Source organism: Muscardinus avellanarius (genome assembly GCF_963383645.1).
Source record: "Muscardinus avellanarius genome assembly, chromosome: 1".
NCBI classification, from domain to species: Eukaryota; Metazoa; Chordata; class Mammalia; order Rodentia; family Gliridae; genus Muscardinus; species Muscardinus avellanarius.
In genome coordinates, this window is record NC_137786.1 from 60625634 (window position 1) to 60638200 (window position 12567).

General features: G+C 46.0%; 1 protein-coding gene across 1 annotated transcript; it reads right to left on the reverse strand.

Moving 5' to 3' along the window:
- Positions 1 to 1896: 1896 nt before the first annotated feature.
- FOXD1 (forkhead box D1) lies at positions 1897 to 3051 on the reverse strand (the record flags this gene model as incomplete). The annotated part of the gene is made up of 1 exon (XM_080698435.1): positions 1897 to 3051. The coding sequence occupies one exon, from the start codon at positions 3049 to 3051 to the stop codon at positions 1897 to 1899; it is 1155 nt and encodes a 384-aa protein (XP_080554561.1).
- Positions 3052 to 12567: the final 9516 nt, after the last annotated feature.

The following is a 12567-nucleotide window of genomic DNA, read 5'->3' on the forward strand; positions in this document are numbered from 1 at the left end:
CTTATTTAACTTCTTCCAGACATCTTATGGGGGGGGGGGCAGAACTTCTGAGGCGGTGACAGGCTTTTTCTCCCTCTCAAAAGGAATGAGAGAATAAAGCATCAAAAATGACTGTCATGACAAAATGCTGGCCTGTAATGCAGACTTCAATAATCGAGCCCATTAAACCTGCAGGTCTTCAGACATATTCTTGTCCAGGCATTTTGAAGAAATTGGGGAAAAAAGGATTTAATCTCCACTGCAAGCCACTGATATTAGGCTTTCAAATTATGTGGTACAAATGCCTTGAGTCTGTTTAGAGCTCATAACAATCTGTAGTCATCAAAACTAGTCTCACATTTCTGAGAAATTGTATGCAATAAATAGTGAAAGACTTAAAATTTGAAAAGACATTCTAAGTCACCTAATTGCATAATCAGCTCATTAAATACCTCATTCATTTCATTTTAAATTCTTTATGGTATATACTATTCTAAAGTTGATGTCTCTTATACACTCAAACTAGAATTTCAACAGTTGCCTTTTAAGATAAAACCCTTATATGTAATTATTGAAATCTCTTTCAACTTAAATATAGTAACTTTAAAATATAAATTATTTTATATACAATTGCTTGAACGTTTGAAGCTTTTATGCTGATAGTTCTAATAATTTATTTTTTCTATTAAAATCTTAAACTAGAAACTGCCACCTTCCTTGTTGCTTCCATTACAACATAATGTTGCAGCATTCTTTGCAGATATACACAACCTTGTGCCAAAATGTGAGTGGAAACTGGAGCATGAAGCTAAAAAATTTTAGGTTACTATAAAACTGTCTTAGGGTAATTGTTAACTTCCCTTTTTTATGCCTCAGTGGTCTTTAAAATAAAATGGAATTAGATTCTGAAATACGTATCAAAATAACATTTTTGTAGTCACTTAAAAAGTAATTCCTAGTCTCCTGCAATGTTTTTGACTTGTAGAGTTTAAATTAAAAAAAAAAACACTCTATGGCATGATGCTTCTGTTAAGTTCTTTATGAAGATAATATACACGTCTGTTGTCTGTTCTGTACTGGGTTCCTACTTATCCCGCACAGAAACTTTTTTGTTAACAGAAGAAAATTAAGAGTGGGACAAATGAAGCCAATTATTTTGGAAGATTTTCTTTTAAAATTAAGCATTTTATTTCTGAAAAAGTGTAAAAATCTTACATTAGTATAGTACAATAATAATTGCCAGTAAAATTTACAATACTCCTGGTAAAGAATACACAGTAAGTACAAAATAAAAGTTCCGCATGTCTATTATGATACAAAACACAGGTTAAAATAAGAACTGATAATTTCGACTTTTGTTTCTTGTGTAAACATGTTCATTATTTTTCTCCTTTTCATGAAAAAAAGTACACCGGACAAATATCCTCACAATAAAAGGCATTCGTCGAGACCTTTAACTTTTTTTTATTATTATTCATCTGAACGTTATTGATCTTTTTAAACGCCTGGACCTGAGAATCTCTCCACCTCGAAAAGGCTTATAATTTCTGTTTGTTTTCAGTTTGCCCAAGGTCAAGGAAGCCCTTAGTGCTTAGACAAGGTGAATCTCCATCAGCACCCTCCTCCTCCTCCTCCTCCCCATCCCGGGTCTGGGGCTGCAGCCCCGGGCGACTTTGCATAAATAGAAGGACCCGCAGCGCTATTTAAAAGGAAAAATAAAAAATTTTAAAAAGCGTGCCCGCGCCGCCGCTGCCAAACACAGTGTCCTCGGAGCGTCGGCCCGGGCGGAGCGGGGCGCGCGGGGCCGGCGGCGCGAGCCGAGGCGGACGGACGGACGGACGGACGGACGGCGGGCGGGGAGGAGGAGCCGGGGTTCCTACCTTCGCTTTCCCACGCGCGCGCGCTAACACGGCGGCATTAACAATTGGAAATCCTGGCGGCAAAGTTCTCCACGCCGGCCAGCGCCGCGCTGCCCTGCTGCAGCGTCCCGAGCGCCGCGGACGAGGAGGAGGCGGCGGCGGCGGCGGCGGCGGCCACGAGCGAGCGCGTGAGCGCGGCGGCCGGGCCTCCCGCGGGCGCGTGCGCGTGCCCGGGCGCGTGCGCGGCCTGCGCGGCGGCGTCGGCGGGGCCCAGGCCGCGGCCGATGAGGCTGTCGATGGAGAAGGGCGAGCCGGCCGCCTTGGGCGCGGGCGGCGGCGGCGGCGGCGGCGGCGGCGCGGGCGGCCGGTAGGCGAAGGCGGCCCGCGCCAGCTCGGCCGGCGGGCGCGCGTGGAAGGCGGCGGCGGCGGCGGCGGCGGCGGCGAAGAGCGCGGAAGGCGGCGCCATTGGCGGCAGCTGCAGGCCGCAGGCGCAGCCGTAGGCGCCGCAGGCGAAGGCGTGCGCGGGCGCGGGCGGGAAGAGCGCGGCGCGGGCGGGCGCGGGCTCGGCCCCGCGCAGCAGCAGCGCCTCCCCGGCCGGCAGCAGCGGCTGCCGCTTGAAGCGCTTGCGGCGCCGCAGGAAGCTGCCGTTGTCGAACATGTCGGCCGACTCGGGGTCGAGCGTCCAGTAGTTGCCCTTGCCCGGGTTGCCCGGCTCGCGGGGGATCTTGACGAAGCAGTCGTTGAGCGAGAGGTTGTGGCGGATGCTGTTCTGCCAGGCGGGGAACTTCTCCCGGTAGTAGGGGAAGCGGCCGCTGATGAACTCGCAGATCTCGCTCAGCGTCAGGCGCTTCTTGGGGCTCTGCAGGATGGCCATGGTGATGAGCGCGATGTAGGAGTAGGGCGGCTTCACCAGCGGGTTCTTGGCGCCGGCGCCCGCGCCCGCGCCGCCGCCCGCCGCCGGGGCCGGGCCGGGGGCCGCCGGGGAGCCGCGGGCGCGCGCGGCCAGCAGCAGGTCGTCGTCGTCGTCGTCCTCCAGCTCCTCCAGCTCGTCCTCCCCGGCGTACGAGCGCCGCCGCCGCCGCCGCCGCGCCCCGCCGCCCGCGTCCTCGTCCTCCTCCTCCTCGTCGTCGTCGTCGTCGCCCTCCCCCACCACGTCGATGTCGGTCTCCTCGGCCAGCCCGGAGGCGTCGGACATCTCGGTGCTCAGGGTCATGGCTGGGGCCCGGCGGCGGCGCGGCGCATGGGGCCCCGGCCGCGCGGCCCGCGCCCGGCCTCCCGGCCCGCGCCGAGCGCCCCGACGGCGGTGCAGCGGGGGCGGCGGAGCGCCCCCGAGGGCGGGAGCGAGGGCGGCTGGAGCCGGCGCGGCGCGGCCCGCGGAGTCGGGAGGGGGCGGACCTCGCCGCCGCTTATAGCGCGGGGGCCTGTCACATGGTGCGCGCGTCAGCGGCCGCGGGAAGGAAGCGGCCCGGGAACCCGGCCGGCTCGGAGGGAGAGTCCGCCCGCGCGGGGGCCGCGCCCGACGGGAGCCCCTCCGCGGGGAGCGTCCTGCGCTGCAGCGCTGCCTAGGTCGCCGGGGTGGGGGGGACTGCTGGGGGGGGGGGTCCCGGCTCCTCCAGGTTGCGTGACCGGCTCCCCATCGAATCTGTTGGGAACCCCCCTCTAGTTTAAGCACAGTAATAATTGTTTATTGACCCTTTAACCCGTTCCCGTCGGTTCTCCTCCAAAGACGTTTGTTTTCTGCCATCTGTTAATAAAAATGCAGTTAGGCGGGCATTTTAGTCACTTATCTGCAATTGAATGCCCGAGAGACTTGACAGCTAAACTAAGCCACTCTAATGAGAGGATCTCACAGATTCCATGGGAATAATAAAGTAAATCATTGAATGCGGGGAACGGACAGAAAATTTTAGCCAAAACTCAAATGCACAAGAAGATTGCACCCAGCAAAGACTCAAAGAAAAAAAACTTTGATGGGGGGGGGAGGGATCCTATGGTATCGGTGAAGGGGGCTCTAGTCCGCCTGTCATTGTAATCTCAAAGTAGTTAAACTACTACAACATAGATATATATGTCTATTAGGCAGACTCAATAAAAACAATAACAACTCTAGGACCAACTTTTTAAAATGTGTTTTTAACGAACCCTTAAATATTTCCAACACCTTTTGGCAAAAAAAAGACATGAAAAATTAAATGTAAAACTCAAATTCCATTCAATTCAGTTTTCTTTTTCAGCTATCAAGATAGTTGGAAATCCAATATGATGCCATTTTAAGGATACCTATCTTTATCACCAATTAAATTACTTTGGGTAGTGAAAAGTCCTAATAGTTTGTGCAATTCACTTTTCATAACCATATTTTCGGATTATTGCATTTCCTGGAATGATTTTATTTCAAAGTGAGGACTTTGCCTTAAAAGTTTAACTTTGTGATGAGAATGGCCACGTGACAAGAACAGAATCAAAATTGAATAGCTTTGTGTAGGAATGATAGCGGCCCTGGTGTATATCACTTTATCAACTTTTCACGTTTTCAAAGGTTTGGTTATTCCTGTTATCAATCACAGAGCCTCAAAAATAAACTCTTCTCCCACCTCAGACTTCTTTTAAAGTCGGGGTTTTGTTCCCGAGTAGGGCTACCACCAGTTACGTTTACAAATGACCCATAACGTCTATTAGAGATCTTTGAAAGATCTATGAGAATGCCTCATAGTTCTAAATAAATTATTTTTCATTGGCTCTCGTTTGATATATGGTTGAACCATTTAATTATTGTAATGGGCTTCGCATTAACCTGCGCCAACATTAATCAGCGCTATTAATCAAGCATCGCATTGCTTTGTTGATGTAGCTAGGAGTCCTTACCAAGGAGTTCGCGTTTACATCGGAAAGTTTAAGTTTAATAAGTGCTCAGTCGATATCTAAATAAACACCATGATTTTCGCAGCACTGAGGGCTGGTGTGTGGCGGAGTACTTAAAGATGAAATAGTGGAAGAATTAAGAATTTGTTAGCAGACCATCAATTACTTTCCATGATCAGCTGCAGCCGTAATTCTGGTCAGAGTTTCCACCGCCCTCAAGTCTGTCTGAGCCGGGCACGATCCGGTTGTAACGATGTCTACAGAGCCCTCCAGTTAAAAGGCTTTTCCATAGAACTGATTTTTTTTTAAAGTGGCAAATTATCTTCTGGCCACGCAGAGGAAAGCGTGGGGATTCACTGCGGAGATCAATCCAGAGGGACCGCAGCAGACAATGTCCACGGGCTTGGGCAGCTCTAAAGCTTCACCTCGAGGCGGCCCCTCTGCCTGGTTCGCTTAGTTCAGCTGCGCGTGTGCGCGACCTGCAGCTGCGGGCTCGGGGGACCCCCGCCCCGCCGCCCGGCGCCCGGTGCCCCAGCCCCAGCCCCAGCCCCAGCCCCGGGCTTCCTTCCCAGGGCGCGCCGGCCGCAGTTAGGACCTATTGCCCCGTCCAGCTAGCGCGGGGACAGCAGCCTTTCCCCAAGAACGAGCGGAGGGAGCGGCTCTGTGGCCCCACTCGCGCGTCCTGCCCGTGTGGACGCGGACAGGGGGTGGCCGGGGCCTTGCGGGACCGCGCGGGGAAGAGCTGCCCCCTGGCGGCGGCGCGGTGCTCCCGGGCCGCACGGGCGGTGCTCGGGAACCACGTACACCTCCCCCGGGATGCGGGATGCGGGACGCGGCCCGGGTGGGCGCGGGGGCAGTTTTCGCAGGGCTGGCCTGGGCTGCAGAGCTGGGGTCCAGGGGAGCGCGGGGGGCTCTGCCTCCACCCTTTGTGTTTGGTCCCCGACCAAGAACTCCACAGGGGCCCTTGGGTGGGCAAAGGCTGGCGGAGACTTGGAGCGGAGACTTGGAGGCAGGATCCTGGGTTACCCCTTGCCCTTCCTCAAGGTGGGGGGCGCTTCCTCAGGAACACAGCTTGAATGTGTTTTCAACTCCGTGGGACCCCGGGCTGCGTCCCTCTTGGGAAGTGCTTTAACTAGTTACTGCTTTCTGGCTGGCACTCCCACCGTCCTGGAAGCCAGGTCCTCTGGGATTCCTCGCGCCCATGGACTGGTGCTTTTGCCCTCGCAGGCTTCCTTCTTCGTCCTTCTTTTTAGCAGTCCCCACCCAAGCTGGACTCCATTCTGTGTTTTGTTCACTTAGCATGTTTTGAAAGGGGTAAAATATAAGTAACACTAGTTTACTATTTTAAATGCATGGTCCATAGGCATTAAATATGTTTACATTGTTGTAAAACCATTACCACCATCATTTCTTGAATTTTCGCATCATCCCAAATGGAAATTCTGTACCTGCTAAAAATATTTCTCCGTTCCTGTAAGCACCCATTCCCTCCCAACCCCTGGCAATCAGTATTCTACTTTCTGTCTGAGTTTGTGTACCCCAGGCAATAAGTTTATGTATTTTAGGTAATGAATGGAATCATACAGTATTCTTCCTTTGTGTCTGGCTTATTTCACTTAGTTTAATATTTTCAAGGCTTATCCATGTGGAGGTATGAATCAGAATTTCTTAGTAAAGATTGAGTACTATTCTGTTGTATAGGTGTACCACATTTTGTTAATCTTGTTTATCCACTCACTCATTGATGGACATTTGAGTAATTTCCTACTTTTCATCTTTCTTTCTTTCTTTCTTTCTTTCTTTCTTTCTTTCTTTCTTTCTTTTTTTGGTGGAGTGCTGCGGATGGAACCCAGGCACATTCTACCTCAGAGCTACACTCCCAGTTCTATTTTTTTTTTTTTATTCTTTTTGAAACAGGGTCTCATGGACGGAGTTGCAAAGGGCCTCGCTAAGTAGCTGAGGCCATCCATGAACTGTGATCCCCCTGTCTCAGTCTCCCAAATGCTGGGATTACAAGTGTGTGCCACCATACCCAGCTTCTGTTCATTTTTTCAACTCCCACTCTTTGTAACACTTTGCATGCAGCTAACAATAAATCAATAAATGTTTGTGTGCAGTGTTTAAACAAATATTCATTTTCCTACACATTTTTTTACTTCTGAAATCCTCAAAGGAACCCCACTGTCCTAACAGCACCCACAGCGATAGTGTCTCCTGTCTATACCATAAAGGGGACCCACCCTTCTGAGTTTGAGATCTCAACTTGTTTACAATTTTGAGACTTTCAGACTCAGACTCTATATATAATCTTCAATTTAAAAAGAGAAAGAAAGGGGAAGGATAAGGAGAAAGAGAAGAAGGAGGAGAGGAGGAGGAGGAAGAGGAGGAAAAAAAAAGGAGGAGAAGGAGGAAGAGGAGGAGGAGGAGGAGGTGGAGGAGGAGGAGGAGGAGGAGGAGGAGGAGGAGGAGGAGGAGGAGGAGGAGGAAAGTAATAGTTGTTCATGTTCCCTCAAAATTAGTTCAGGCATCATTGGGATCCATGCTTTTTCTACACTTATTACGCCTTCTTACCTGTCCTAATCTTCATGGGTTTAAGAAGACCTTAAAAAATGTCTCTGACTGTCTAGGACCCTCCACTTCAGCATTCTCTGGTTATAATACTAGGATAATTTCAACATCATGACAACTATTAAAGTGAGGTTCTCCATTCCATAGCTGAGAAAATAGGCTTGAGAGTTGTTTGAGCCCTTGAAGTAGCAGTGACTTGGGGCAAAGCCCTCCATTCTCATTTCCCAACCTTTCCTGAGGCTGTGGGCCTCCTGATCCATGGACCAGGCTCTCTCCACCCCAACCTGCTTCTTTGGGACTGCTAATGGAGTCTGAAAACAAATTCAATGCAAAATAACACTGGCTGAAAGTGGTGTGCTTCTTCCAGGAGTGGATACATTGTAACCTAGGGATCCCACTGATAAAATGTAGATAGATCATGGATCCTATTGATGCACTGTGGGTGCATGTATTGTAACCTGGGGATCCAGTTAAGAAGAAGATGTATAAATCCAGATTGCAACTGTTTTAGGCATTGTGGTAGGTGAGTCCTTTGTAAGGAAGCTTTATGTATGTATTATTTGTGTGTGTGTGTGTGTGTGTGTGTGTGTGTGTGTGTGTGTGTCCTCTAGGTCTCACTGGGTAGCTTTGCTTGCACAATACATTTTCTTTCTTTCTTTCTTTCTTTTTTTTTTTTTTTTTTTGGTGATACTAGGGTTCCTGGAAACCCTTCTACCTCCGGTTACACTCCCAGACACCTATTTTTTATATTTTTCTTTGGTAACAGTGTCTCTTAAGCCAGCGATCCTCCTGTCTCCACCTCCCAAGCACAGGGATTACAAGCGTTTGCCACCAGGCCTGGCAGCACAACACTTTTTAAACAGATGTCTCATGGCCTGAGCAGGATTCAGAAATCCTCAAATCCAGGCATAGTGGTACATGCTTGTGATCCCTGTATTGGGAGACTGAGACAGGAGGATCACAGGTTCACAACCAGCCTCAGCAATTTAGTAAGGTCCTCTTAAACTTAGTGAAACCCTATTTTAAAATAAAATAGGACTGAGGGTGTAGCTCAGAGGTAGAATGCCACTGGGTTCAGTCCCTAGTAACACACACACACACACACACACACACACACACACATACACACACGCACAAATCCTCAAGAATTTAGAATGTCAACAAAGGTCTAAACGGGTGTATGTATGTATATATGTATGTATGTATGTATATATGTTATTTAGGATGTATGTATGTATTTTTGTGGTACTGGGAATGGAACCCAGGGACATTTTACCTCTGTGCTACACACCCAACCCTATTTTATTATTTTATTTTGAAATGGTCTCACTAAGTTGCAGAGAGCCTCACTAAATTGCTGAGGCTGGCTACGAACCTGCAGTCTTCCTATTTCAGCCTCTCAAGTTCTGGGATTATAAACATGCACTGCCACACCCAGCTTAAATCTGTGTTTTATGGCAGCAACCTTATTTACACTGACTCAGGAATTTTCATTGCTGCATTAACTTGGACTAACCTGCCCTTCTAAACACACCCACACTGACCTATTTAGCTTTGTATCTCAGTGGTTTGAAGTGGCACACATTTAAATTTTGCACCCCAAAGTAAAAAACTCAAAAGCTATTTTCTTCATATATTCACATTTAAAATATGCACATTTCGCCAGGCATGGTGGTTCAGGCTTGTAATCTCTGCACTTGGGAGGCAGAGAGAGGAGGATCGCGCTGGTTTGAAGCCAGCCTCGCTGGCTTAAGAGACCCTGTTTCCAAATAAAATATAAAAAATAGGTGTCTGGGAGTATAACTCAGAGGTAGAAGGGTTTCCAGGAACCCCAGTACCACCAAATATATATACACACACATACACATTTCCATTCCAGAGAGGACTCCACATTTTGGGCATTCTCCTTAACACAAAACCCTCAGGAGAATATATCTGTGGCTCTGTGGTCATCTGATATTTACTCACATCATTTAATGAGCTAATTTCCTGGAAATAGTATACCTAATTCTAATATATGAAGAACCGAGGAATAATATCACAGGTTAAGTATCCCTTATCCAAAATGCTTGGGACCAAAAGTGTTTTGGATTTCTGATTTTTCAGATTTTGGAATGTCTGCACATATTAAAATATCTGGGAGATGGGAGCCAAATCTAAACTTAAATTCATTTGTTTAGCCGGGCATGGTGGCATACACTTGTAATCCCCATGCATGTGAGGCAGAGACAGGAGGATTGTGCAGGTTCAAAGCCAGCTTCGCTGGCGTAAGAGACCCTGTTTCCAAATAAAAATATAAAAATAGGTGTCTGGGAGTATAGCCCGGAGGTAGAAGGGTTTCCAGGAACCCCAGTACCACCAAAAAAAAAAAATTCATTTGTTTAAGTCATACCTTAAATACACATATTGCCTGAAAGTGGTTTTATACAGTATTTTTGTTGTGCCTGTGATTTGACGGTGCAGAACTTCCCACTCAGGATGTCATGTCAGTGCTCAAAAGTCAGACTTAGCCAGGCGTGGTGATGCACACTTGTAATCTCAGTACTTGGGAGGCTGAGACAGGAGGAATGCCTAGGTTCGAAGCCAGCCTCAGCTATTTAGTGAGGCTCTCAGAAACTTAGTGAGACCCTGTTTCCAAATAAAGTATAAAATAGGTCTGGGAGTATAGCCCGGAGGTAGAAAGTCCCTGGGTTCCATCTTCAGCACCAAAAAAAAAAAAAAAAAGACTTGGATTAGGAAAGTTCAGTCCATGTTGTGTGTAGACAGGGTGCATTTGTTTACTTTCCACTTGTAGTTTACCAGGGGCTATCTATAAAGAGCAAGCTCTGTGCTTGGGAAGGGCAGAGCTTTCTAAAGTAAGACTTTGTTGGGATGAAACAAATACAGATAAATTACTCTTCTACATAATAACTACAACTAGTCAGAGGGGCATTAATGACTGTTTTACAAATGTTGGTTTTTCTCAGATATATTTATGAGCTTAATGTAATATAAGAATGCTAATGGCTTTTAAAAACTTCATTCAAAGGTAATCTGGATGAATAAATGAATGAAAATAACCAAGAAAGTTTTAGAAAAGAAGAATGATTGGGCTGGGCATGGTGGCACATGCCTGTAATCCCAGTACTTGGGAGGCTGAGGCAGGAGAATATGCTGAGGCATAGATTTGAGGCCAGCCTCAGCAGCTTAGCCAAGGCTTCAGCAACTGAGACCCTGTGTCAAAATTTAAAAATAGAGGTGTAGCTGAGAGATAGAATGCCCCTGGGTTCAATCCCCAGTATCACCAAAAAAGGGGGGACATTGAAACATTGGAACTTGGTTTATCAGATATGCCTTAATATCAGATTCTATGACTACAGTAATCAAAATAGTGGAGACTTCATGTAAGAACAGAGTAATGGTACAAACTGTAAAGTCCAGAAACAGGCCATAAGCTGTGACTATGGGCTGCTTAGGGCTAGACTTAACCATGGAATCACAAATTAGACAGGAAAGAAAGAAATTATTCAGAAATTAGATGGGAAAGCTGACTAACTTTTATGAAGTAAAAGAAAAGTGAGATAATTAGACCATATACTAAAACAAATTCCAGGTGAACAAACCTAGTGATTCTTTCGAAGTAGAGAGATGAAAATAAAGGTATCTTACTTGGGGGGAGTTTTGCAAAATCTGAACACTTTCTTCTTCCATCCCCCAAATGTAATGTTTTATTTGTAAGTAAAACCAAATGATGAAACTATTTTTAATAAAAAGGTATAGGAATTATTTATCAGATCTTTGAACAGGCAAGGATTGTAAACATCAGAGAATAGAATAAGTCATAAAAGCATGGATAGATTTGACTACATAAAATGTGTGTGTGTGTGTGTGTGTGTGTATGTGTGTGTGTGTGTGAACAAAAGGAAAAAGGAATAGATAAAATGGAGGGAAGTGCAATAAATATGACCAGTAGAGATTTAATAACATTAATAATAGTCCGTGTGTGTGTGTGTATGTGTGTGCATGATTGATTGTTACTGAGGATTGAACCAAGAGGCATTCTACCTCCCAGCTACACCCCCAGCTCTATTATATTTTTATTTTGAAATAAGGCATTGCTAGGTTGCTGAGAGTTTCACTACTTGCTGAGTCTGTCCTTGAACCTGTGATCCTCCATCTCAGCCTATTAAGTACTGGGATGCACCGCCACAATGGGCTCAAATTTATCTTTTAAAATAAACATAACTGCCAGGCATGGTGGCACACGCTTGTAATCCCAGCATTTGGGAAGCTGAGACAGGAGGATCGTGGTATGCGGCCAGCCTCAGCTACTTACTGAGGCCCTCTGCAACTCAGACCCTGTTTCAAAATAAAGAATAAAAAATAGGGCTGGGAGTGTAGCTCAGAGGTAGAATGCCCCTGGTTTCCATCCCCAGTATCACAAAAATAAATAAATAAACAAACATAACTATTTGAAAATGCTCAATGAACATTTGAAAACTATTCCATCTTGTTAGTAACTGTTTTAAAAGGCTGGCAAGACGTGAGGCACTACAGGGTGTTTTGGTAGAATTTCATAGGAGCCTAAGGTAATTATGTTATTTCACATAGTTATTCCATCTTTAGGAATAGGAATAATACTTTATATTAAAAAGTACTTTATTAAATCAGTCCTCTCATAGAAATGTGAGCTCCACAGGAACGGCCAGTGTATTCACTGATATATCCCCAGTGAAAAAACAGTGTCCACAATATGTTTGTTGAATTAACATTTATTACCTTCTAATTTTGTTATGAAATATTTTTGATATATGAAAAAATTATCTAAAAAAACCACAAACATCCAGGCAGAAATGGCGGTGTGGTACATGTCTGTAATCCCAATACTTTGGAGGCTGAGACAGGAGGATTGCAGGTTTGAGGGCAGCCTCTTTCAAAATAAAAAGGGCTAGGGTATAGCTCAGAGATAAAATGTCCCTGGGCTCAATCCCCAGTAACACACACACACACACACACACACACACACACACACACACACACGCACAACACTCAAGTACCCACTACTTAATTTAAGAGGGGAAAAAAGTACCAATATGGCTTAACTCCTCTATTACATGCATGTGTTTTAAAATGAGAAAAAATAAACCGAAAAATTTAGAACAAGTTCACCAAAATTTTCTGATCACATAAAAAATACTACTAGAATATTCTTTTTTCTTTTGCTTTTGTTTGTTTTAAAATTGTGGTAAAATACACATAACATGAAATTTAACATCCTATTTTGAGCATACAATTCAGTGACATTAAGCATATTACCTTG